This window comes from Cavia porcellus, unplaced genomic scaffold (assembly GCF_034190915.1).
Source record: "Cavia porcellus strain 051 isolate PalLab524CR breed Dunkin Hartley unplaced genomic scaffold, mCavPor4.1 scaffold_28, whole genome shotgun sequence".
NCBI lineage: Eukaryota > Metazoa > Chordata > Mammalia > Rodentia > Caviidae > Cavia > Cavia porcellus.
The window spans coordinates 4,351,627-4,379,408 of record NW_026947511.1 but is presented as its reverse complement, the minus strand read 5'-3'; the positions used below and the strand labels follow the sequence as shown (position 1 = coordinate 4,379,408).

Here is a 27,782-nt window from a genome sequence, read left to right as displayed (position 1 = left end):
ATTGAATGAAGAGAAAATCTCAATCGGTTTAGCTGGGTAAAAATGCATTAGTAAACCCTGTGACCTCAATTTTCAAAATACTGTATTTTTAAATTTTTCTACTTGTCAAGAATCCATGATTTAAATATCACTATCAGTAAATAGTTCAATTCCTAGCCATATTTTACAAAGTATCTTCTTCCGTATAGTATAAGGGTGTTTTGTTTTGTTTTGCTTTGATAGCTCCAGGTTCCAGCTGTCACTTATATATTCAGTAAACATATTTTTCTTTTTCTTTTCTGGTACATGCCAATCAAGTGCTCTAACACTGAGGAGCCACATCCACAGCATTCCAGTAAACATCCTTCTCAGGCCAATTAAGCCTACAATGTAGGACATGACAGGGAAATGTTTTGTTTCATCAACATAAACAGTAACTGCATAGGTAACAATACCAATTTTAAAGGGCAAGAAAGGCTTATTTTTAAGTCTTAAAATAGGCTGAGCTATTAACCTCTATCTACACATTTCTTTTCATGGAAATTTCTAGTTTTTCATTTGTCACTCAATCAAAGCCTGTAAGATGCTATACAAAAATGTTTTCAAAATATACTCACTTCTCCAAAAGAGTAAGGGCTGTGTTTGGATTCACTCTAAGGTACTTAGAAGCAGGCTGTCCATAATCAGCTAGATAAGTAGACCAGTCCCAAACCATAAATAGATCAAGGAGCTGAGGAAGACGGAGGAAAATTTACATTAAATTTTGATCATTTACTCAAATGTAAGTCAAATATATGCTCTTCTTGGCCATTTTAATATGACTTGCTTCTTAGATCAAATGGAATAAGGAAAATTTAAGAACTCTATTAACTGTACTTTATAGCTAAAATAGCATACATTATGTCTTTAAAATAGTAAAATTATCAATAGCTGCTTTTCAATAAAATATTTTTTGGCATTTGAAATAATTATAAATAATGAAAACTCTGGTATTATATGAATTATGTAACTTTTACGGATGTTTGGAGATTTTTATCTTTATATACTATTCAGCTGTGCTATTAGTAAGAATTGGTGCTATTTAAAAGATCTTTTTTGCACTGTTTACCTTTCCAGGAAGCTGTTTACACCTAGACTTTTCTAAAGTAATTTAAACCAAAAGCTCAGATAATCTCCATTAGGTGCATTAAAAAAGTCCTGTTGGATTCTTCTGTTGGTGATAGACATTCAATATTATTATCTAACAAGGGCTTCAGGATTCAGCCTATTAACTCAAGGTAATCATTTTGTATAAACAAACAACAACAAAAAAGAAATGCTCATGTTTTCCATAGTGTCTTTAAATTGACTATCTGGTTTATAAACTCCAGTGAGAATCATTGTCAAATATGAAAGTAATCTTTTAAAAGCAATGCTGTGCCTAAACCAAAGCAAAAACACTTTATCCAACTTTAAAACCCTAATCCCCTTTTAAACCATTTAAAACTAACTTCCTATTCCCCTCTGAATTATCTCAAAAGACTAAATGCTTTACTTACTACTTCCTTTAGTTTTTATATTATTCTTGCTTTAACTCTTTATAAGTAAGGGGTGTACTTGGTTGCTTTAAATGAAGGAAGCATTTGTATTTACTTACAGGATATGTAAACGGATCCAGTGACTCTGTTAGGATGATTAAAGCCATCTAAAGGAACGGCTAGCTTTTTCTTAGGAAGGTAAGGGACTTGTTTGACTCTTTCCCCACCCAATTAACAACTACTGTATTAACAGCCTCTTGCAAAAAGTGGAAAACACTATCACAAAAATGTTAACTATTAAAAGCCACTCTATGTTTAGATAACATTTTAAGCCATACCAAAAGTTTAAACATTGGTACTGAAACTATCCTGAGATAATGCAAATGTCTGATAAATAAAAAGGAGTTGTTTTTTGGTAACAAGTACATTTTCCTCTTCTTTCACAAGGAAGGAAAGTACTTTCATTCATTCAAATGGTAAGAGAGTAGCTAATATAACTTCCCTGGAATGTAATTCTGCAATGTGTTTAAGAACCTTATAAAAACAGCCATTCTCTTTGACAGAGTAATCATACTTCTAGAACTTTTAACTTCAGGCAACAATAATAAAGGCAGAAAAAATATATATACAAAGCTAATAAACTTAAAAATGTTATTTGGTTACCAGCCAGCTGAAAACAGCCTAAACCTTACAGTAAGGTATAAATGTATGACAAATATCATGTGGCTATTAAAATTAATGTTTACATAGAATTTTAAATTAACTGAGATGTTTGTGATAATACTGCTATTTTCTTAGAAAAGACTACCCAAAAGGTTTAACAAATTTGAAAAATTTTAAGAATGGTCATTTGTATGGTGGGATTATGAGTAATTTATTTTCAAAATACTCTACCCAATGTATTAATGTGATGGCTACAAATAATTATATTTCAATAATGACTATCCCTCACACAGTGGTTAGCAAAGCCTCATTTTGAAGAATTTCTCTTTCAGATGTACGTATGTGTTTACACAAGTATATGTAGTCATGCACAGTCAGCAGAAAATAACCACTTAATTCACTGGCAGTAATCTCTCTTTCTTTTCAAATGGCATTTCCAAGGTGACCTCTGGAATACAGAAAAAGGAGCAGTAAATAAGGTCTTTTTCTCTTAGGCTGATTTACCCCCAGATGGGAAAGGAAGAGCCTTCTTAATGAATTAAAAACCCACACAAACTCCAATTGTGAATACTGAACTGATTTTTCTATAATGCAAAACAGACTTTCCTAAAGAAATACTGTGCTTAAAATTTTCACATATGGTCAGATATCACATGCAAGCCTCTCCTATGCAGATATTCACATGCAAATCACTAGAAATTATAGGAATCAGAAAATGTAATCTACTTGCTCACATGTACCCAAATCTAACTTATGTGTTCATATTTACACTAAAATTTCATAAAAATACATTTTATACATAGTTAATCTGTAGATATCTGTGAAAATCTAAATACTAAAGATTAAAGAATGTATTGTCAATGTGGATAAAAGCATCAAAGATCAAAAAAAATTCATTTGGTTACTCAACAAACAAATATTGAGGCACTCACAGGCCAGGCCAAATCCTTCCTGTGAGCCAGCAGCAGCCATGCATTCCAGAACGAGAACCAGGAAGAAGCTAACCCTTCCTGTGAGCCAGCTGATGGGCAGGCTGGGAGACAAGTGCCAAGCCCCACTCCCCTCAAGCAACTGGCTGATTCAGAGAAACACAGGCTGAAGTAAAAGAACTTAATACCTGTATCGTGTGATTGAGTTTTCAGGTGTAAAGCCAGTGGCTCTGGTAGTCTGAGCATCTATTTAGAGGATAACAATATGCAATATAGTAAATATTGGGGATTTTCTTCTGAAGGTGGTAGCCATTGTTAATTCCCTATCATCTTGTTTTAAAGTCCTGTATCATTCTCATTCTTTTCTTTGATGGGGTTTTATTCTGTTTTATCTTGATTTTGTAGTATCTGATAGCATGGGCAGCTAGTTTGAAGATAACAAGATCTATTATGGTAGCCATTGCTGATTTCCTACTATCTTGTTGAAGTCCTAAATCACTTTTATTGTTTTGAGTGGTTTTATTCTGTTCTGTTTTGTTTGATTTTATTATATCTGATGGCCTTGGCAGCTATTTGAAGATAACAAGAGGCATTATGGTAGCCATTGTTGACTTTCTATTACCTTGTTTTGAAGTCCTGTATCACTTTCATTGTTTTGTATTATTGGGTTTATTTGTTTTACTTTGCTTGGTCTTACTCTCTCTCTCTCTTTTTTTTTTCTTACTCTCTTTTTTAAAAAAAAACACAAATAAATATTGGTTGCCCAGTCACAATGTGCTAGATATGACACTAGATACTAAAGATACAACATTGAAACTAGGCAACCTCCCTTTTCTGAAGATTACATTTTAAGTGAAGAATAATAAGGAAACAATATTTTGATATTAACATAAATCACTTAAAAAGAAAAACTACTCATATAAAATGCTAGTAATTTAAGCTACAGTAGCACACAAGCAAGTTACTATTAGCTTAATATACAGTAAGGTACAAACTACCGATTTCTTCTTCATTACTCTCAGCTTTTGAATGTAATGGCTGATCACATTGCCACTGTGTCTATCTCTTTAAGGGTATACTGATGTGAACAAGAGGAAAGAAGAGATAAGCAAGTGTGCTGATTTCATGCTCTGATTTCTCATTTCCATGTGTATAAAGATTTTTCAACTGCACAATACTGCTGGAATCAGAAAACAGAAGAATAACTTCACAAATCTCATAGACAAACTCAAAGTGTGCTGAGCACAGTGAAACCAATCCATGGATATTCAAGAAATACCTGACTGATACCAGACCATTACTCCAATTCACTGAGGAGTTTTTTAAAGATCAACGAGAGCACAACACCTGAGCACACTAGAGACTACTCTGGCATATACTCTTTGAAAAAGACCTGCGTTGGCCAGCAGACAGACTGACAACTGACTACAGCCCACTAAGTTTCCTCCTTGTCTTCCAAGTTTTAATAGGGTTATTGATAAAGAGGGTAGAGCCCTGCATGATAATATTAAAGCCGTAGGTCTAACCACTAAGTTAAATGATCTTCCTAAAGAAAGCACAACCAATCCTTATGAAAGATTTACTGAAGCCCTTCATCCATAACAATTAGCAACTTTAATATTCTTATTTTTCACTTTTAAAATACACTTGAAATGAATTGTTTAACTAAAGCAAGTCTTCAGATGGTGCACACCTGTAATCCAAGCTGTTTAGGAGCCTAAGGAAGAAAGATTTCAAGTTTAAGGCTAGCCTGGGCAAACTAGTGAGTTCTTATCTCAAAATTTAAAAGAATTTAAAGGACAGAGTGGGATGGGGTGGTGTAGTTCAGTAGTACAGCATTTATCTAGTACATATAATGCCTTAGGTTCAACCTCCAGTACCCCAAAAAAAGAATACATGACTTTATTCCTTGGCCCCAGTTGATACCACACCAGGCTAGATTTTTTTTTTTTTTTTTTTTTGTGGTTTTCGTTTTTATGGATCCCAGGGATCGAACTCATGACTGCCTGCTTGCAAGGCAGGCGCTTATGCTGCTGAGCTAAATCCCCAGCCCACCAAGCTAGATTTTTAAGGACTGAACCCATTTTCACAGGTTGCTATTCATGCCTGTTTTGACCAAGAAGCACAATCCCTGGTCTTTATTTGGAATAGCCTAAAAAGAATGTGAATGCTCTAGCATAACAGTGTGATAGGAAGGGAAGAGAAAACTGGAGTACTACCAGGTACAACCACTGATGCTAAGCTTCACTCTGTACCACGATCATTACTTTGGGGATTGTCTCTCACAAGTGTTCAGGTTTCACAAGAAGCAATGTGTCTTTAATATTAGAATCTCAATTACAAAAAACCTTGCCCCTCTATTTCAAGTTTTGGTTTCTTCAGATGTGCATGCAAAAATAACATACTTGATACTAATCACACAAAAATCTCTATTAAGTCTTGTAAACTAACAGTAAGACATAGTCTCAACAGGTGAATGTAGGAGTTAACCCATATACCCAAAGTTCAAAGAGGTAGAGAAAATATGAACAGAACAAAAATCTCCTCCCATTATCCAAAAACAATTTTAGTTACTTAATAAAGGATAAAATCACAATGCATGGTAATGAAAATTGGTATTAAATTCCATAAATGAGTCCATTCCAACAGTTGAGTAAAACAATTCCATCTTACTTCCCAAAAATAACCATTTTGGAAAGTAAGCAAAGTATGGGGGTCATACAAAAAATGAACAGCAAAACAATGTGCCTCAGTTCAATGTGAAATTAGTCTGCTATCATAAAATGGAATTATGCCAGTATTTGTGAGTTGTAAGTTTGACTTCCTCAGTGCTCCTTGTGTGCAAACAAAAAGATTAGTTTAAGAAAAAAATAGTTGCATGAGTAGTCCCACTTACATGCTCAAAATAGTTGAATCACTGAGGAATTCATTTGTGTCAACCCATTTAGCATGCTGACAGTTTCCCATCCTACAGACTTGTTCCCAATCTACACCCAAGAAATTTGGGGTCTCAAGACTTGTTGAGATCACTTTGTGAAAATGACACAATGAATCTAGGCAGACTTAAAACCATTCTATGGAACTTTCTAAGTGGCTCTTTTCCTTTGTAAAAATGAACCGATGGTGCCAGGTCATTTTTTCCTTGAATCTGGTTTAGCTTTCATTGTTTTGGGTCTTTTGGATTTTGCTTTTGAAGCACCTCAAAAGCAGTGACCCAAGACAGAAGATAAATAAAGTTAAGCCAACCTCAAGAGAAAAGCAATTGGGGATACCAGGTCTGCTTTTGTAAATGTGAACAGTGACCTGGGGGCTCAGGGTCAACCTTAGTCACCCCCAAGTTCCCTTTTCCAAACACTAAATCCACCTGGGATCTCAGGGTTGCTTCGCAGATTCCAAAAGTAAACCAGGAGATCATTTTTCCTTTACCTCCAAAAAACAAAGCTGAAGTTAGAGTTCCTACAGTGCTTCAAAGATTTAGACAACAAACTCCTAAATCTAACACAGCTTTACGGAAGAAATACTTGTCCTTTAAGTAATTAGCCTGGGAGTTCAAGAAAAATGAGTCTTACTAAATTAGCCACACTGGAAGAAAATACAAATCTTTTTCCTAAATAAAATGTAAATCAAATGATGAGCTATTTATGACTTTTAAAACACTTACTTTTTCCTTCCTGTTCCCTGCTATATGAAAGTAACATATTTGAAAAAATCCTATATGCAGCATGGAAGAAAATTTTAAATAGAAGCTAGAAGGAGCTTGGTCAAAAACTATAAAAACAACACAGTTCCTTCAAACACTTCCCTTCCTTTACCAACTATTAATTGCCCTCAGGCTGCCTTCTGGCTCTCTGATACATGTTCAGCACCATGTCTGTCTTCGTCAAATGTCTCATTTGCCAAATCTGCTCTCAGCCAGTCTTCCCAGTCTCCCTCTGTGCAGATCAGGGGTGAGACTTAAGTACCTTATAAATGAGAAGCTAGTAAAAAGCATTGCAGCCCTCAAGTCATTTCAGGTAGGTGAACTGCACATAGCAGAAATAAAATATTTTTAAATTATTGTTGATGCTAAGCTATGTGGTAATTATATACATAAGTACAAGGTGGGTTTAGAATTTGGAAAAAAGGAAGCAAATAATGGAATTTATAAAATCAGATTATATACATTAACTCTTTTGGTCACTATCATGACTAAAATGGCATACAGGTATATTTGTATGACCTTTATATAGTTAATTTATTAAAATTAATTTTATCATAGTAGTACATCGTTAATAATCAATTGGGATATAACATGGAGCCAATATAGCTCACTGCCATACTCTTGCCATTCTTAGAAATAACTATGTTTAACTCCTCTTTTATTAATATTGAATTTATTATGTTATAGTTATTATGTCTGACAATTTGCCTTACATATACCACCTTTCTATTTTGATAGTTATTATTTTTTTGGTACTAGGGATTGAACTCATGACCTCACACTTGCCAGGCAGGAGCTTATGCTGCTGAGCCACATCCTGGGCCACTATCTTATAATTTTTCTCTATATTTTTCTTCATAACTTTTTTTTTCTTTTTGGTACCGGGGATCAAACTCATGACCTTGTGCTTGCCAGGCAGGCGCTTACACCACTGAGCTAAATCCTCAGCTCTTTCCTTCATAACTTTTATTAAAGATACATCACTTTTTTAATTTCGTAAAAGTTTGAGATGCACTATAAAATTCACCCACTTAAAAGATCTAAATCCATGGTTTTCAGTATATTCACAAAGTTCCATGACCATCTCCATTTAGAGGTCCCCCAACACACCCTATCATTAGCAGTCTCTCTCTAAATGAGAATCACTTAAGATGGTCTTCTGTTTCACTGAGCGTGTTTCCAAGTTTGCCACACTGTAGCACTTACCAGTACTTCATCCCTCTTTTGTTGCTGAGTATTGTCTACCATACACCAGATTCTGTTTATCCAGTATCAGCTGATAGACACTTGGGTTTTTGTTGTTTGTTTGGACTTTTGTCCAACAATTACTATGAGGAAACCTGCTATGATGATTTATGTAGAAGTTTCTTTGTGGACCTACATTTTCATTTATCTGGGATAGGAATAGACTTTACTACACAAGGTTTTTTAATGGGATCTTCTGACTTTCTGTTAGTAGTACAAGAATGTTATTCAAAGTTTGTATTTAATAGCTGAGTCTTAATTATTTTGGCAATTGAGCTTTAAAACCTCTATAATATATATTTAAACCCAAATGACATTTTTCATATATGTATACAGATTTCTAGAAAGTTCTTTATGATTGCAGAAAAATGTTAAATTCTCAAGGCTTTAAGATTTTCTATTTCTGAAACGCAAAGTAATACACCTCTAATTATCCAATGTAAAAATTTTCTTGTATAATTTCCTCAAGTAGATTCACTTCAAATAGTCAAATGTGACTGAGGTTTTTAATACACACACACTTTGTTCTTTAGTCAGAATACCTAATCAGCTTCCTGATATTGTAAGGCAGGTCACCTGTGGGTGGGTAGCACTTACTCACATCAGAAGTCTGGATTCACTCTGCTCTCAGTCATCTCTGTCACAATTCCTACATCTAACGTACGTCCAATTGTGCCAATTTAACTTTATGAATATTTATTAAATTCACTTCCTTCTTACTTTTCATCCCTATTACTGGTTCAAATATCACAGCCTTTCTTCTAAGACTTTTGGTCTTGCCTATTCTCTCTCTTCAGATACCCAGAGAGTCACCAAATTCATACTGAGCCAGAGACATTTAACCAATCAAAGATTTGATCATATTGCTCACTCCCTTAAAGTTATTGACAGCTGAACCCCAAGACCACAAAAAAAAAAAAAAAAAAACCAATAAGAGTCTTTGATGGCTTCTCAATCCCTACAAAATAAACTTCAACATACAAAGGTATTTTGCACCTTAACCAGACCGACCTTTAAGCTTTTCCTGTCTTATAATTCAAGCTTCTAAATAAATAACTACTCTTAAATTCTCATATAGGGTCAGAGGTTTAGCTCAGCAGCACAAATGCCTGCTTGGCAAGCACAAGGTTGAGTTCAATCCCCAGTACGGGGGAGGGGGGGAACACCTCATACAAGGCATAATTACTTGTAAGGCACAGCTCATTTTCTCTTCCTCCTTCTTACTTACTTTCTAAAACTCAAGCCTGAACCTCATTTCTTTTCAGGAAGACTGTTAAGAACACCTTATTCCTGTTAGCTGTTCCTCTCTGTCCCCATAATAACTTCTACATGTCTCTATCACAGTACTTTTCACAGTATACTCAATGTTTCATCGGTTAATTTCTCACCCCATTAAAGAAATAATAATTCCTCTTTTTCTGGGAATCAAAGGCAGGAGGATCAACAGCTTAAGTATAGCCTAAGCAACTTAGCAACTAAGTGAGACCCTATTTCAAAACAAATTTAAAATGTGTTGAAGATATGGCTCAGTGCAAAGACTCTCTCTGTGTTCAATCCCCAGCACTGAAAATTACTTAGTATTTCCCTTTTAGTTTAAAAATCAAGTAGCATTAATTCTTCTTAGTTTCAGTGATTCATGGCTATTCCAGCCCTTGTTTTTTTTTTTTTCAATATCTCAACAGTTGAAGAGCCTTTTCCTCCTCTCCTCTCATAAGTACCTCAAAACTGATGACTTATTTTGCTTCATATCTCGAGCTTCACATTTGGTCCAGTACCTGGTATATAGTAAGCACCAACTAAATGCTGAGATGACCTACATATGCTACCTTTTGACACACAATTTTATGTCTACATTGAACTCATTTCTTATATATGAACAATATGGCTTGCATTATACATGTAAATTATTAATAACTAAGACATCTCTGAATTTTTAGTAATCTTATATTACTCTTAAAGCTGAATTAGTATATTGGTTTAATTTGTGCTATACAATGTACTAAAATATTTCATAACCAAAGCACTGCTTGAGATTACTTTTTATAAACCAGTGATAATGCCATCAAACATGTTAAATAAACATTCCCTCATCATACATTTAACTTTCTGTTCAAATTCATTACATTATTGGTTACACTTACATAATAGTTGGTTATGTAATGATTTCTCCAATGAAGTTCAAAGCCTTCCAATATTAAGGATATAAAATCCTGAAACTTGTGACGAGAGGTATTTTACTAGACTTGATTCTCTCTGATGAGTCATTTTTGCTTCATTGAAGCTATGAAGAAATAGGATCTGCTTATATGAATTAACTTTGGAAGAACTCAAGAAACAAAGGAAGGCAGTAGGTACTAGTCAGTGAAAAACAATCCCAAACCAGGCGTGGTGGCTTATGCCTGTAATCCCAGCGCTCTGGAAGCCTGAGGCAAGAGTTCAAGCCCAGCCTTGGCAATTTAGTGACTTAGTGACCCTATTCCAAAATTAAAAAAAAAAAAAAAAAAAAAAAAAAAAACATGTATATGGGGCTAGGGTGTAGCTTAGTGCAAAAGCCCTAGTTCAATTCTTGGAACATTAAAACTAATCGTATTTGGGGCCAGAGATTTAGATCAGTGGCATAAGCACCTGCCTGGCAAGCATGAGGTTGTGAGTTGGATCCTTGGTACAGCAAAAAAAAAAAAAAACAAAAAAACAAAAAAAACCAACTAATTGTATTCCATGTCTATACTACAGCATATGGCGGGTGTTTGAATGAAAAGAGCTAGACAAGGCTGGGTTTTTTGTGTTCCTTTATAGTATAGATGTTACAGTTTTCTATCCCTCCTCAAGATAATGGCTATGATTTAAAATAAAGAAAATTACTATCTGGAGCTTCTAAAAAGTGGACGCATTTAATCTAAAGTTCTAGTAATTCAAATAATATTTATAATTTGCCACTAGTCATAAATGCTGGCTCTGGTTTTGGAAAAAAAACACACACACACAACAGAAACTTATACTTCAGACACAAGAGGCATCTGGCCTGTCCTTTATTTTGGGGGGGGGGCACCAAGCTATGGAAGTTGAGTCTCACAGTCTAGGTGAGTGTTATTTTGGCTCAGGAACAGGGAAGCATGTGGAAGGCCACATGCCTCCTGGCTATGGTAGAATGCTGATAATCCACCATTCGTGAAGCAAGACTGCATCTGCTGAGGTCAGATGTCAAAATACAGGCATTTGGATATAGGAAAAAACTGGTTCTTCATTAACTTATTCTTTGTCTACCTATTCCCTGTAAGTTCTGTTCCATGAAAGAGTATGCTACCCCTCCTCCTGAACCTCTTTCTGGCCAACAAAATTGGTTCAACCTTAAGAGGTCCTCAAGCCAGTCCACTGGAGACAGGTCTCCTCCCAGTCCGTTCTGTACCTTGAAAATTGTTTCTGTTTTTCTTTATTCCCTGTTGTTTTTCCCAACACATAGCTGAGGGTCTGATCCTTGGTATTCTTTAAAACAGAACATGGCTCATTTAGGGTAATGAAACTAACCAAAACCATTAAATTCCAACTGTTTCAGGAAGAAAAGGGGATAAATTTCTATGGCAATACCTTTGCACACAGCGGGGTAAAGTAGAAACTTCAGTTCTAGCTCTTGCAAGAAAGCTTTGGAAAAAAAAAAGGAAAGAAACCTTTGGCAGAGTGATGAACTGAATTTCAGACTAGCAACTCGGTTGTGCTTTACACATATTAAGATCTCATTTTTTAACTGAATTTCAGATTGGAATCTCATCTAGTTTGCTCTATAGAGATGAAGGTATAATAAGGTTTTGTATTCCTAGGGTATAAGCCATAAATCCTTAACACTTTGTATTGGATTCCAGAAGGAATACAAAGTTCACCAAACTACTTAGCATGATGATGATAAAGAAAATAAGGATCTTTATAGTCTCTGTCAAAGAGTTGGAATATTATAGTATTTTGGTGAATACTTGTAGTAAAGGGTTTTGCATCTCCAGTTTTCTTTCAAATCTTATAATAGATTTCATAATCTTAAACAATTTAAAAATACATAGTTTACTTTTCTTGAATGTAAAAGGCACTTATTTATTAACACCTAATTATTCATTTACTTCCAGACTTGATTGTGTATGTAATTACCTTTTGTCAGGTATAATGATTTGTTCTATAAACTTGTCAGAACACCTGCTGCTTCATCTGTGTCAACAGATAAATGCAGTCTTTCCACAGCCTGAAGGTATAACTAAATATGGGGGGGGCAGTTATCAAACTACACTGAAGCCAATTCACTAATTTAGGGGCTCACAACATGTAGGTAAGGCTTACTTTGGGGCTTGAATGCTTACTTTAATAACAGATTTCTGTGACAAGGTAACAGTAAACAACACTACAACATTCTGGTTAATGCACAATGAGCAACTGATAAACTTGAGCAGCTACAGGTCAACACATTGATACAGGTTAGGACAGTACAGTACCAAAGAGAAACTAAACAAAAATAGCAGAGGAAGGACTTATTTTCTTGGGAAGCTAAATGCAACCACTGGAATTAAATGGTTTGTGACCTAAAATCCTACAAAGCTTGTATGTGAATCTGCACTATGGAAGTGCAAAAAGAAATCCCTACCTGACCTTTGGATAACCTAAACAGGAAATTAGGATATTTCAAAGCAAAATAGGCTGTGTCATCCTGTTAAGATAATTGTTTCCACTAACACTTTACATAAACATCTTGCAGTAGGCCAGCAGCAAAACCTCAAACCATAGTGTGTCTTCTGCATAAAACAAAAACAGTACCTGGCCCAGTGTCCTCAACTCAGTTGAAGAAACAGAGTTTTTGTGATGACATTTAGGAGCAGAATAAATAGGAGAAAGATGAATAGGCAGTGAAGTGGGAAGTTATCTTGAAATATTTACAGAGTGGTAGAAAAACTCCATAAAAATATTAAAAGCAGAACTTAATCCTGGCAAGAATATGGGGAATGAAGAGAGTAATTGATATTTCTAAAGAAAGTAAATACTACAACTTAAAATTTCTTTCTTTTTTTTTCTTTTTTTTTTTTTTTTCATTTTTATCGGTACCGGGGATCGAACTCACGACCGCCTGCTTGCAAGGCAGGTGCTTATGCCGCTGAGCTAAATCCCAACCCCCAACTTAAAATTTCTTAACAAAATAATTTAAAAATACATTTGATTATGGTGTTTCAGAGTGCTAGAAATTTTCTCTGGAGAAAATCAAGTTCTTCATTGTTTTATAGATATTATTTGCTTATCTGATTATATATCACTTGAATAAAAAATGCACAAGAGCTAATGTTTCTTACTACATTGTCTTAGTCCCCAGCTCTGCTGCTTTAACAAAATCCAGATTATAATCAACAGAAATTTATTTTTGTTTGGAGACACACCACAGAAGATAGTGTATGTTTATGGATAAATACATTCCTTTCCAATGCAATTTTTAAGAAATGAAGCTTTCATTTTGAATTAATCATTTAAGGAAGTTATAATCTGGGTCTCAATTTCCTTTTTCGTAAAATGAAGGGACTGTGATCAGATGTAACAAGTAGTGCATGTGATACCCTGCTGAAGACCCAGTATTTGAATTCAAGATCGTAAGTATAAAGAGAAAGATATTCATTTAAACATAACTACAACTAATGTGCTAATTATATGGTCAGACCAATATGCAGGTTATTATTATTAATAATAACATTGGAAGGTGGGAAGACCCAAGGAACCATCTTAAGTTGTACCCAAATGTAAATCTTATAAAAGTGTTAATCAAGAATCGGTAGAGGTATTTTAAGCCAGGAATATGAGGAAAGGCACGAAAATGAAAAACAGTTGTGCTTATGAGGTGGTACCCAGTTTAGTGTTGCCCAACTGAAATATGTGTAAGAGAGTTCAAGACAAGCTGTAGGAGTACCTTACTTAAGAAGCTTGGATAGCCACTGACAAGTTCCTCCCATAGTTCTATAAAGAAAGGATCTGAGGGGAAAAAACTCTTAAAGACAAAAAAGAAAAAAATTAGGAAACTGGTGTGACAACTTTATAATACACTGAGACAACTAGGTAGTAGGGATAAAGAGGATGAATAAGTGGTAGGCATGTAGGTAAGATGGAGAGACAAGGACATGTTTGAAAAATTTTGGAAGGAAAAATCTCTCATGGTGACTGGACATGGTAATATCGGAGTGATTTCACCAACCAAAACAGAGAACACAGAAAGGACACAAGATCTGAAAATGAGAGAAGATGACACATTCACAGTTTTGGCCACACAGGATGTAGGATATACATTTAAGTGGAAATACATACTAAGTTAGTGAATGTGTATTTGAAGCACATACCAATTTCCATCAGAGATATGATGAGTGATCAACTCCCCCAGGTAAAGAGTACAGACAACATGTTTCTATAGGCAGAAATCTCAGAGACACTAACATTTAGGGAATAGGAAAAGAAGAGTAGAAAAGAGAAAGAGTATATTAAGAGTACAGTTTTTTTTTTTTTAATCGGTAATAGGGATCGGAACTCACGACCGCCTGCTTGCAAGGCAGGTTCTTATGCCGCTGAGCTAAATCCCCAGCCCCCAAGAGTACAGTTTTTGAAGAAGAAAGTTTCAAAGAGGAATGTAAAGCACATTATCCAGTGTGGCAGAAGAAACAGTCAGATAAAAGTTAAAAATATTTACTAGCCTTCTCTGGCAATCTGATGAACACTGTTATAGCATGTAGCAAAGTAAACAATAGTGTAATGAAGAATGAATAAGAGATGAGGAAATAAGCACAATCAATTCTAAACTCTTTCAAGGAATTTCAATGCAAAGAAGAGAGAAGGAGAATGAAACTAAAAGATTCTCATTCTTTTAGGAGCCATTTGATCACTTTTTAAAACTGTATCAGTTAGAAAAAGGCTAAAGCACAAGAAAGACTGATGAATATACAGAAATAAAGTCCCATAGGAAAGATGGAGTCAAGGGCAAAGGAGGGGGATTGCCTCATTAACATGGCTCCCTGTTGGGTGTGGAGGTACACACTTATAATCCTAGAATTTGGGAGGCCGAGGCATGCTGATAGCTGAGAGTTTGAGGCCACACTGAGCAACATAGCATGTTTAGCACAAGCCCAAACTACACAGTGAAACTCTGTCTCAAAAAAAAAAAAAAGCTTGATTTAGCCTGTAATCCTACCACTTGGGAGGCTAAGACAGTAGGACTGCCATGTAGTCCAAGGCCAGCCTGGACATAGTGAGTTCAAGGCCGGGTTGAACTATATAGTGAGACCCTGTTTCAAAAAACAAAAACAAAACAAACAAAAAAATCATCTGAAAATGACAGTCAATCTGTATGACTGCAAAATCAATAGTGAGCAAATGATACGACAAGAGACTCCAATGGACTGCTGATTTCCTGCAAGGGTAGAAGAACAAATGGCTCTGAATACTATGACTAGAAGTAAAAAACGGAAGGATCTTCATTCCCTCCACTGTGTAGCCAGGGAAAGAATGTGCAATTTCTTTTTTTTTTTTTTTTACTGGTACCGGGGATTGAACTCACAATCACCTGCTTGCAAGGCAGGTGCTTATGCTGCTGAGCTAAATCCCCAGCCAAGAATGTGCAATTTCTGAGTGTGTTACTTAGAAATGAGAAACTAGGCTAAGTATATGGTTCAGTGGCAGAGTGCTTACCTAGTGCAAAGGCCTGGATCTATCTCCAGTACGGAAAAAAATACATGGGTTTGGGGGAAGGCAGAGAGAGAGACAGGAAAGGGAGAGAGAATCTCAAAACAAAAACAATCAGCATTAACTTTATCATTACAGTATTTATTTGGGCTTTTTGTTTTTAAAAAATCATTTTAGAAGGTAATTTTCCAAACTACAAAACATCTCTGATTTTATTCTTAAAACATCAAAACCTAAATTTAAGTTTTGTATTAACAGGTACAGATATGAGTGCAAATCATCTATAAATGTAAGTAAATAAACTGTCAATTGTCAGAATTATGACACTAGACCATGAAGAAGAAAAAGACAAAAGCTATTTAGGTTCCAGCTAATACTTCATAATCCAATGTTTCCCAAAGGGCAACATACTTTCCTAATATCTGGACCTGAAGATAAACTTTTTGTGATGTCTAGTCTTGTTGTACTCAGGAATAAAGCCAAATATACCTTCTTTTAATTCTTTGGCACCTTAAATGAATTTATAATTGTCTGAAGATAAAATGTTTGCTGAAGAAGCTGTGTGAACAAGCTTGTTGTCCTGCTATCTAGTCAAGCATTCAGATACTACAACTTTGGCAAATCCCATTAATACTTTGAGAAGTCAAAGACTTTAAAACTTCTAAAGCAAGTTCCTGTGAAGTAGTCACATGGGCAAGTTTAAGCAAGCAGGGTGTGTATACAATATGATAACAATATAATGCAAACAAAAGAAGATTTGTTTAATTATAGTGGAAATAACTGTTATATAAGTGAATTTTTCTTTATCACAGAAGAATAAATAGCCTAGTGGCAAAAGAATTGTATGTTATGATGCCTTAAGACTAGAAACAGAAGACAAAATTTCAAAGTAAAGTCTTGGCAGACACCCAGTTTCCAGGGCAAAAATTTTGGCTGAACAATTCCTTCTTAACTTGTAAGGCTTGTTTTTATCCTTAGACAGAGAATCCAAAGTTGTTCATTTTAAGTCATTTACAATTTGCATCCTGCTTCTTCATTATTATTACACTAAACTTCTTCCCTAAAATTTATAACCACTTGGGGAGAGTACAGTAGAGAGGAATGATCACATTATGTACAAAAAGGTAGAGGAAAGTAGGTGAGGGAGAGAACAAGGAGGTATGTGCCCATGGTACTTTCTGTGTTAAGCAATGTTGCTGAAAGGAAATGTCAGCTCCTAATATTTCACTATGATATAAACCTGGCACACCAGCCTAGTTATGCCTTGATGAGGCATGGAGAGAGATGGAAACTGCTGACTGAATCAACAGACATTACCTGAGATTATAAGACCAGGGATCTTGCTTATTTTACCACAGAACTTCTCAGCACTTAAAACAGTGTCCAGAGCAAGTGCTCAAATCAAATACATGAAAATGGAGCAGCTCTTCGTGATTTTGCTTAATTTGAACACCCTTCAAGCTTCCGTACAGTGGTGGTGACTGCTTGCACTTTTGCACTATTGTGCTTGCTGCCTTTGAGATTAAAACATTAGATCTTCTTTTTAGAAAAACACACAAATTGTGCATGAACCTCCTAAAATCAACGTGTTTCCCAGGTTAAAACCCATGCTCAAGGCCTTTTTTGGGGGGGGGGCGGTCTTTTTGAGACAAGGTCTTGCTATGCAGTCCAGGCTGGCCTTGAGCTCACTTTGTAGCCCAGGCTGGTCTCAAACTCGCAACGATCCTCCTATGTCAGCCTCCCGAGTGCTGGGATTACAAGCATGAGCCACCACACATGGCATGGCCTTTTTTGTAATGTGATCTTTATACCCAAGTCCTATTCACGGATACAAAGACTACAGGAAAAAAAAAAATCAATAAAAGCCTGCAATTATTCCTAATAGATTTCTCTACAAAGTGGTAGTATATAGGAGTATTCAAATGGTGATGTCCATGGCTAATGTTTCCTTGGTCCTCATAATGCATTAAGAAGCACAGGCTTATAATTTATTATAAAAGAAATGGCATACATGTTGATAATACATGTAATAAAACAAATCTGTAACGTGAGTAGTAGTTTTATGGCTTTTTTTAAAAAATGACACTCTGTACACTCATCAGTTAAATTAAACCACACAAGACATGAATAAAAACATGTCAAGTTGTGGGAGTTGACAAAGTTAAAAAAAAAAATAAGGGAAATAAGGGTGTAGCCCAATGGTAGAGAGGCCTAGAGTTCAATCCCTAGCACCAAAAAGAAAACTACAAGGACTAACTTCAGAATAGTCTATGAACTCTCCTGAAGGCAAAGGATGTTTCCTGGGTTTCATTTAAAAAAAAAAGAGGCCAACAGCAGTACAACACCAGCCTGGCAAGTGCTAGGCCACGAATTCAAAACCTGGTATCAAAAAAGAAAAAAGAAAAAAATGTTAAAAAAAAAAGGGGGGGGATACCTGTGAGAATCACAAAATGACTTTTTAAAAAGTATTCTTTAAAAACAAACTATGTTAGATGAAAGAAGTACTGACAGGAAAAATAACATATTTAACATATAAATAACATATTAAACACCTCTCTTAGCTTGCAGGGAGGACTTGATGTCAGGTAAGAATAAAGTCACTTTCTCTTTTTTGCATCTGTAAGTGTCGATATCTAAAGTTAACATAAAAAATAAGCCAACTGGGCAAAGACATTTATATCAATTCTAAAGAGTTTTAAATTTTTTCATTATATTTTTAGTGTTACTAAATAGTAATACTTATTTTTTCTTTCTGGAAGTTTTGCCTTTAAGGATATTGTTTTGGCAAGAATTAAACAGTTTGTCTTCAGAAAACATGCAATTATCCTGAAAAAAATCGTTCAAACCGTATTTCCTTTTTAATACTGTAAGACTTTTTTTTAATAAGCAGAAAACTATAGAACTTACCTTAATCATTTCATCAAAACATCTGTCCTTCGAATGGCAATCATTAAGAACTTATGCAAGAACAAATGCTGGTATGGCTATGATAAATAAGGAACCCTCCTACATTGGTGGTGGGAATACAAACCAGTACAGTCATTATGAAAATTGGTGTGGAGATTTCTCAAAGAACTGAAATTAGAAATTCCATATGACCCAGCTATACCTCTGCTAGGTATCTTCCCCAAAGAGCTTAAGTCTCATCACACAATAGTAATACATGCATACCAATGTTTATAGCAGGACAATTCGTAACAGCTAAATCCTGCAAGCAACCTGCATACCCATCAACAGATGACTAAATAAAGAAAATGTGGTATCCGTATACAAAGAAATACCATTCGGTTATAAAGAATGACAAATTTGAGGCATGTAAGACAAAATGGATGCACCTGAAAAATATAATGCTGATTGAAATAAACCAGACACACAAGCCTAAATACCATATGAAATCTCTCATATGACGCAAAGTACAAACAAAGAAAATGGATAGAAAGGATGGACAGTAAGGGACGAAGGGATAGATCTCTTAAAATAGGGAAATAGTTCAAGGGAACAAGGGTGAGGGGTGAGGAAGAGGCGAAGAGGAAATAAAATAAAGATATACCATGTACAGAACCTAGTAACTCCAATTAATGTAAAAACTGGAGACTATAACATGACCTCAGACAAATAATACCTCAGGAATTAAAAATGGGATAGAAGAATTGGAGGAGGAGGGAGCAGAGAGAGGGAAAGGGAAGAAGACTTTAAAAAAAGGAACAGGCTGTACATGTAACCATTCCCCAAGAGGGCTGTAAGCTATATGAACTGCAAACATGTACAAATAAAATAAAAACCATTCTTCAATTTTTCTATCTCATTTAAAGATACATTAAGTACATCAACTGCAGAAAGACCTCAGTGATGAAAATATATTTTTTTATTTCTCTCCAAGTGTATAATGTGGTTCAGTAACAATAGCTTGATGATTCACTAAGGAATCTGACACCTGTCTTGATCTGAACTGTACATGAGATAGTATTTTAATTTCCCACTTAAATCTTCTTCACAAGCAATCCTATATTACCGCTTCATGCTTCTTAAAAACAAGTTGTTTTTTGATTGACTGGCTCACTGCACTTAAGAAGCATTAATCCACTAGTAATTATCATCCTGCATAAAGTTATCTGATCCTTTGAAAAGGAAATTCAACAAATCGTTTTTGAAAACTTATTACTTTTTATAGTTTTTGTATTATTTGCATTTTTATATTAAATTTCATCTATCTTTTTAAAAGCTTATCTATTGGCTATTATAATCTTCTTTTAATCAGATAGTTCTAGGGAACCCTAAATTAATTTAATAACGGTCCAGATAAATTTGTTTTCAAACTGATACTTCTCTCATAGAACACTGCTTTGCAGGACAGCAAGGAAGTTTTATTTTTGTAAAATACTCATATCCAAAAGAGATTTTTTTTGGGAAGTGAAACACGTATTTACTATAGGAATTTTCAAAGTCTTTAGAGTATCAATGAAATTGTGAATTTATGAGAAAGACACAATCTGCAGAATTTTCTACATTTCCTTGGCCATAGTTTACTTTCTTCAGGATTCATTGTTTCAAATAACAGTTTAGGAAATGCTGCTTTACTTTTGCTTTACACAGTATTTAGCCACTGCTGATCAGTTAACAAAATACATACTACCTTTGTGTAAATTCTTATCATTTATCTGTCCAAAATATTCTTTTATCCATAAAAAATAAGCAGTTGGCTGTGGAAAGATGACACCTTAAAACATAACTTACATTATTGTTTTAGTATCTCTAAAGCTAACCAAGATAAATCAAGAAAGATTTTTATTTGAGAAGGCAGATAAAGTGGTCAAAGATTCAGAAATACTCTCATCAAAAATAAAATACTGGTTTTAAATAATAATTGTGGAGAACATTAACTTAGGTGTGATACCTTAACTCCTAGGAATATGATACTGTACAGCAAAACGAAATTTGTTTTGCTTTTTGGTGCTGAAGATTGAATCCAGCATCTTGTGCACGCTAAGCACACACTCTACCACTGAGTCACACTCCCAGTTAAAAGGTTTGTATTCATTAATTTAATGTTTATGAATTATTTATTGTGTGGCAAGAATAATGGTAGGCCATGAATACACAGCAGTAAAAAAAACAGTCATGATTCCAGTCCTCAGGGGCTTGTAGTTTAATTTTTTCCTTTTCAAAATATATTGCTTATATGTTTTAAACATGCCAGAATTGCTTGCTTGCTTGCTTGATGGATGGATTGATTGTGGTACTGGGAACAAAACAGGAGTTCTCCACCACTGATCTACCACCCTAGCCCTTTTTGTTTTTTCTTTTGTGCAAGTGTCTCACTAAGCTGCCCAGGCTGACCTCAAATCTGAAATTCTTTTTTCTCAGTCTCTCGTTGCCTAAGTAGCTGGAAGTACAGGCATGCACCACCGCACCCATCTAGAATTGTTTTATTTTTCAAAATACTTTTGAAACACTAATGGGTTGGTATTAAAAATCCCCCAAACTGGCCAGACACAGTGGCATATATCTGTAATCCCAGCACTCTGTAAAGCTGAGACAGGAGAATCACAAATTCAAGGTCAGGCTGGTAAGTTTAGCAAAACCATGTCTCAAAATAGAATACAAAAAGAGCTGCAAATGTATCTCAGTGTAAAGGTCCTGGGTTCAATCCCTAGTGCTGAAAAAATTCCCCCAAATTATAATCATCTAATTATCTTATGAGGGATGGTAGGAACTAAAATATAAGCACACAGTTAACAAGACAACATAAAACTACTTATACAATAGATGTAGATACACATTACAGTTAGTTTACAGTTAGTTTACAGTTATTTTATATGAAAATGCTATTGGATCCAAATCTTTTTAATAAATGGTAAAGGGTCAACATGAAACCAATGATGAGCCTGATACCTAATAACATGCATACTGTGGTTTATGTTTGGGTGGCTCTCCCAAGCCTCATGCGGTCATGGAGGTGGCTAAGTTTTTTGTGATTTTTTTTTTGTGTGTGATTTTTTGTGATTGATTTGTTGTCTAGTGCTGTGATTGGTGGTGTGAATGCTGCACCTGCCCAGGGGTGGGCAGCTGGCACACAATATAAGGAAGAGGAGGAGGTGTGCTTTTGCTTTTTTGCCCTGTTTGCGCTTGTCACATAAGGCTACCATGAATGGCTGCCCCTTAGCCACACCATCCTACCCTGGAGCCAGCTGAGTATGTACTGAAACCTCCAAAAGCTATAAGCTAAATAAACCTTTCCTTCCTTCATTTTTAGCATCAAGTATTTCGTTCCACCAATGAGAGAAAAGTATCCAAGACAAAGCACAAAACTAAACTTCTGCCAGGCACACCTATTATCCCAGCTACTCAGTGGCTGAGAAAAAGGATCACAACTTTGAGGCTAGCCAGGCCAACTCAGTGAGATTTTGTCTCGAAAAAGAAAAAGAAACTAGGTGTGTTGAGGCACACCTGTAATCCCAGCACTCTCAAGGCCTAGACAGGAAGATCACAAGTTCAATCAACTCCAGCCTCCTTAACTCAGTCACACCTTGTCTCAAAATAAAAAATGTAAAAGGGTTGGGGAAGCAGCTCAGTGGTAAAGAGACCCTGGGCTTAATCCCCAGTGTTAACACCACCAAAAACCAAAACAAAAAATCAATTCCAGATGAACTGAAGACATAAATATAAATGTAAAACAATAGAACTTTTAGAAGAAAATGTAGAAAACTATCTTTATGATATTGAGGTAGGCAAAGATATCTTAAATAGGATGTTGAAAGGACTAACTCCATAGGGAAAAATGATAAACTTCATTTTTTAATTTTAATTTTAATTTTTTATTTTTTTATTTTTTTATCGGTACCGGGGATCGAACTCACGACTGCCTGCTTGCAAGGCAGGTGCTTATGCCGCTGAGCTAAACCTCCAGCCCCATAAACTTTATTTTTTACTAACATTACTTCATCAGGGGCTTAGAATACAGACCAGTGGCAAAGCGGCAAAGCACTTCCTATCATATAATATACAAAAATGTACAAATCAGTATGTAGATTATCCAATGGAAAACCAGTGGCCAAAAATCTGGATAGGCTATCTATAAAAAAAAAGGATATTTAAATGGCTAAAAACATAAAAAGGAGCTCAATTTTCTTAATCACTAAGAAATGGATACTGAAATGACAATGTAAAATACTATATAGCCACTGGAGTGACTAAAAAGGAAAAAACAGACCACACCAAATAATGACAAGGAGGTACAACAAGTAGAACTTTTCTACACTACTGTCTGAATGTAAAGTAATACAACTAACTCCTTTGAGAGACTGCTTCAGAGTATCTATTTAAACTGATCACATAGCCAGGTCTGGTAGCACACACTTGTAATCTCAATCATTTGGATAGCTGATACAACAAAATCACAAAGTTAGAGGCTAGCTTGGGCAACTCTGCAAGACCTGTCTCAGATAAAAATTTTAAAGTGTTGAAGATATAGCTAGTGGTAGAGTATTTGCATTTGCCTAACATGTATGAAGTCCTGGGTTAATTCTCAGTATCACCAAAACAACATCAACAAACAAACTGACAAGCAAACTTTAAATAATCTAAATATACATACCTATATCTCATGACTCAGTATACTCACTTACAGGTAAATGCCTCAATAGAAATGTTACAAATGACCACCAAAAACACACACAAAAGAACGTCCATATATATTAGCATTATTTATAATAGTAAATATGGAATCAATTCATGTCTACCAATAGAATTTATAAATTATAATATATCGTACAACAGCAAATTATATAGCAAACAGAATGAACCACAGATACAGATAGCAACATAATATATTCTGCAAACATAATACTCAGCAAAAAGGGCAGAACTAAAAAGCTATGCAGCATGATTTCATGTATACAGGGTTCAAAACTAGGCTAAATTTATGTGGTGTTAGACATCATGACAGTGGCCATCCACTTAGAAGGGGACAGTCATGAATAGGAAGAGACAGAACACAAGCTAGCAAGAGGCACCTGGAGTGTTGTGGGCTCAATTACTCAGGTTCTCGCCTCAACCAAAAACCAGGATGAGCTTGAATTTCAGTAGAGCTGAAAGCATAATCTTGCTGGGATTATCCACCACTCAACAATAGTTGTACTGCAGTCTTGCTGGGATCAACCATCATGGGTCTGGGCTCTATCTACTCCCTTTATCTAACAGTAACAACAGAGACATGGCCTTACGTGGACTTTTTTTTCCCTTTCTTCCTGTCTTTGCTTTTTCTTTTTCTTGAATGTTTGTTCTTTCTATGAGTATGAACACTGTTTCTAAGGGTTTTTGTTGTTGCTGTTTAGTTATGTTCTTCTGGTTTTCCCTCTGTCTTCTCTTCCTGTCTTCTTTATCAGTTTTATAAAGCTTGTGTAATCTTCCTTTGTCCTTCAACCTTGCTTCTAACCTCTTTTTCTGCTCCTATTTCTCCACTGTTTTCCTTTTATACTTTTTAAATTTTCTCTCCCGAGGGCAAAATCATTATATTCAGGAGATATTTACTCTATACAATTTTTTGTGTTGTTCTAGTTTTTGTTATATATGTACGAAGCTTGTTTATACTGTAAAAGGTGGCAAATTGATAGTTCCACATCTTCTAGGCTATACTTGATGCTATAGTTATTACTGATTGTGCTACTTCAGCCACGATAACATATTTTAAATTTTTTTTATTTTAAAGAGATTAAGACAAAAGATCACATCAGATTAGAACAATGCAAGTAACAGCATTTTACAAGACAACCCATAATTAACAATAACTACCACAGTGTCTCTTTCTTTGAAATAGTTGAGCACAGCTTCATATACAATAGTATCAAGCATAACAAAACAGTATAAAACCATTCAAGAGAATGAAAGCATTACAGGGCTTTCAAACCAAACAGCAGAGAACAAACAATGGCTACTATATTCTCTCATTCTCCATAGAAAATTTGTTTATACTATCACACATAATAATATCCAGTAAGATTTAACAGGATAGAACCAAAGGCAACAGAAAAATAAAAGCATAGTAGGACTTAAGAGTAAGATCATACTAAATCAGCTCTGGCTATTCTAACGTCTTCTTTTCTTTAAAATAGCTGTTTATACTATCACAGATAATAAAATCAAACAAACTAGGATAAAACCATTCCAACTAATGAATGCAGACATTATAAGGCTTCAGAACAATGTAATGGGGAATCATGATTACTATAAACTCTTATGTACCTTTACCATTTCTTACACTAGGGAGACTATTTGGTATTTATACATGTGAGTTTGATTTATTTTGCTAATGAATATGGTCTCAAGTTGTGTCCATTTATTTATAAATATCTCAATGTGATCATTCTTTATAGCTGAGTAGTACTCCATTGTATAAAAAAACCACAACTTTTGTATCCATTCCACAGTATGGACACTCAGGTTGTTTCCAAGTCTGGCTATTACAAATTGTGCTGCTATTAACATAGATGTTCTAACCAGTTGTTATTCTTTGTATGCCAAGATCAAGAACACTTGAGAGTCATGAACAATACCATAAGCCAGGCACAGTGGCACATGGCTGTAATCCTAACACTTGGGAGGCTGAGGCAGGAGGATCACTGCTAGTTTGAGACTAGTCTGGGTTACAAAGTGAGCTCAAGGCCAACCTGAACTGTACAGTGAGACCCTGCCTCAAAAAAACAAACAAACAAACAAACAAAAAAAATAGAAGGCCCATAAAACTCTACCAAAAAATATCTAGGCTTAATAATCACATTCGGCAGAATAACTGGATACAATGTCAACACTCAAAAATCGATAGCATTCTTATACCAAAATAAGAAATTCACTGAGAAAAATACTAAAGAAAAAACCCCTTTTACAATAGCATTTCAAAAAATGACATACCAGGGCCAGGGTTTTAGCTCAGTGGCATAAGCACCTGCCTGGCAAGCATGAGGCTGTGAGTTCAATCCCTAGTACAAAACAACAACAACAACAAAAAACCAACAAACAAGGAATCACTCTAACAAAGGAAGTAAAAGACCTCTAATGGAAAGCCATAGTACTCTGAAAAGGGAGATCAAATAGGGTATCAGAAAATGGAAAGACACCCCTTGTTCTTGAGTAAGAAGATCAATATAGTGAAAGTGGCAATACTTCCAATATTGTTACACAGATTTAATGCAATTACAGTCAAAATACCCATAGTATGTCTCACAGAATTAGCTAAATTGGCTAAAATTTTGTCCCATTCTGTGAGTTGTCTTTTCATTCTGTTTGTGATTTTTTTTGTTTTGCAAAAGCTTTTTAATAAGATGAGATCCCAGTTGTTGATTCTTTGTAGTATTTCCTATATGAAGTGGGTTTTGTTTATAAAGTCTCTGCCTCCATCTATGTCTTCAACATTTCTATCTTGTCTTCCAGTAGAGTTAGAGTTTCTGTTTTAGTATTTAGATCTTCGATTCATTTTTACTTTAGTTTAGTGTATGGTGATAGATATGGATCTAATTTTAGTGTCTGGCATGTGGAAAGCCAGTTTTTCCAGCACCATTTATTAAACAGGTTGACTTTCTTCTAGTGAACATGTTTGACCCGTTTATCAAAGATAAAGTGGCTAAATATGTTTGAAGTTGTGTCTGTATCCTCTATTTCACTGATCCTCAGGTCTGTTTTTTTTTCCTGCCATACCATGCTGATTCTATCATAGTAACTTTGTTGTACAATTTCAGATCACTGACTGTGATGTGCCTGACTTGCCTTTCTGCCCGGCACTGCTTTTGCTATTCTGAGTCTCTTCTGGTTCTGTGAGGTATGCTAATGGTATTTTGATTGGGATTGTATTGAATTTGTGTAACAATTTTGGAAGTATTGCCATTTTCACTATGTTTGTTCCTCCTGTCCATGAGCAAGAGCTTTCTTTCAATTTTCTGGTATCTTCTATGATCTCCTTTCTCAGAGCACTATAATTTTCAATGTATATCTAGATCTATCACTTCCTTTGTTAGATGGATTCTTAAGTATTTCATTTTGGGGAACGCTATGGTGAAGGGTGTGGTTTTCCTAATTTTTCTCTCAGTGAGTCTGCTGTTTGTGTACAGGAATGCTATTGATTAATGACTTTGTAACCAGTTATACTATTGAATTTGGCTATTAAATCTACAAGTCTTTTGGTGGAGTTTTAGGGGTCTTCTATGTCATGTACAAAAATGGTAATTTATCTTCTTCCTTTCCTATCCTTATTCCTAGAACATATAAAGAATGCTTTAAAATTGAACCTCCTCAAATTTAAAGACCCAATTTCATTACTTGGCCATTTCAGAACTTGGGCAGTGAAATGGTCAATTCATTAGAAAGAAACAGCTTGAAGCAACCTCTCCCCTCCCCCCCCACACACACACTGTGAGCAGCTGTGAGCATGGCAGGCTAAGGCAGCCCAGGACAAAAGCTACTGGAATTTACTGGGACCAATGCCATGCTAGGACCTGGATTGTCGGGAAACCAAGCACACACACACACACACACACACACACACACACACACACACACACACAAGAGTAGCTGTGAGCCTGGCAGACTCCAGTGGCCCAGGACAGGAGCCTCCGGCATTTACTGGGACCCGAGCCATGCTGGGACCTGGAGCGCTGGGAAACCAAGCAACACCTCCCCTCCCTGCCTGTTTTGTTTTGTTGAACTTCAATATACATGAAAGTATGGACAACTAATTTAAAGAGAACAAGAGATTCTATGATAGCCATTAGTGACTTCTCTATTGTCTGTTTTTGAAGATTTAAAACACCTTCCTCATTCTCTTTGGATCAGTTTTATGCTATGTTGTTTTGTATGAATTCTCTGTATGCAAAGATGTGGACAGCTATTTGGAAGAAAACAAAAGACAATATAATAGATAGTAAAGATCTCAGGTCATCTAGCTTTGAAATTTATATCTCTTACATTGCTTTCTTATGTCCTATTTTGTTCTGTTTTGTTGTGTTTAATTTTACCCCCTTTAAAATAAAAATAAAGTAAATGGGTATCTGAGATGAACTTCTCAGATAAAGAAATACAAAC

The 27,782-nt window shown here is 35.4% G+C and overlaps 1 protein-coding gene across 4 annotated transcripts in view; it reads right to left on the bottom strand.

The window, feature by feature from the left end:
- Positions 1-27,782, bottom strand: part of Exoc6 (exocyst complex component 6) — a 182,446-nt gene that overhangs the window by 1,808 nt on the left and 152,856 nt on the right. For all 4 annotated transcript variants that reach the window (XM_063239365.1, XM_013143813.2, XM_063239366.1 and 1 more), the window contains one exon: positions 597-709. In XM_063239365.1, the coding sequence (XP_063095435.1) occupies positions 597-709 (113 nt within the window). The remainder of the gene's footprint in view (positions 1-596; positions 710-27,782) is intronic.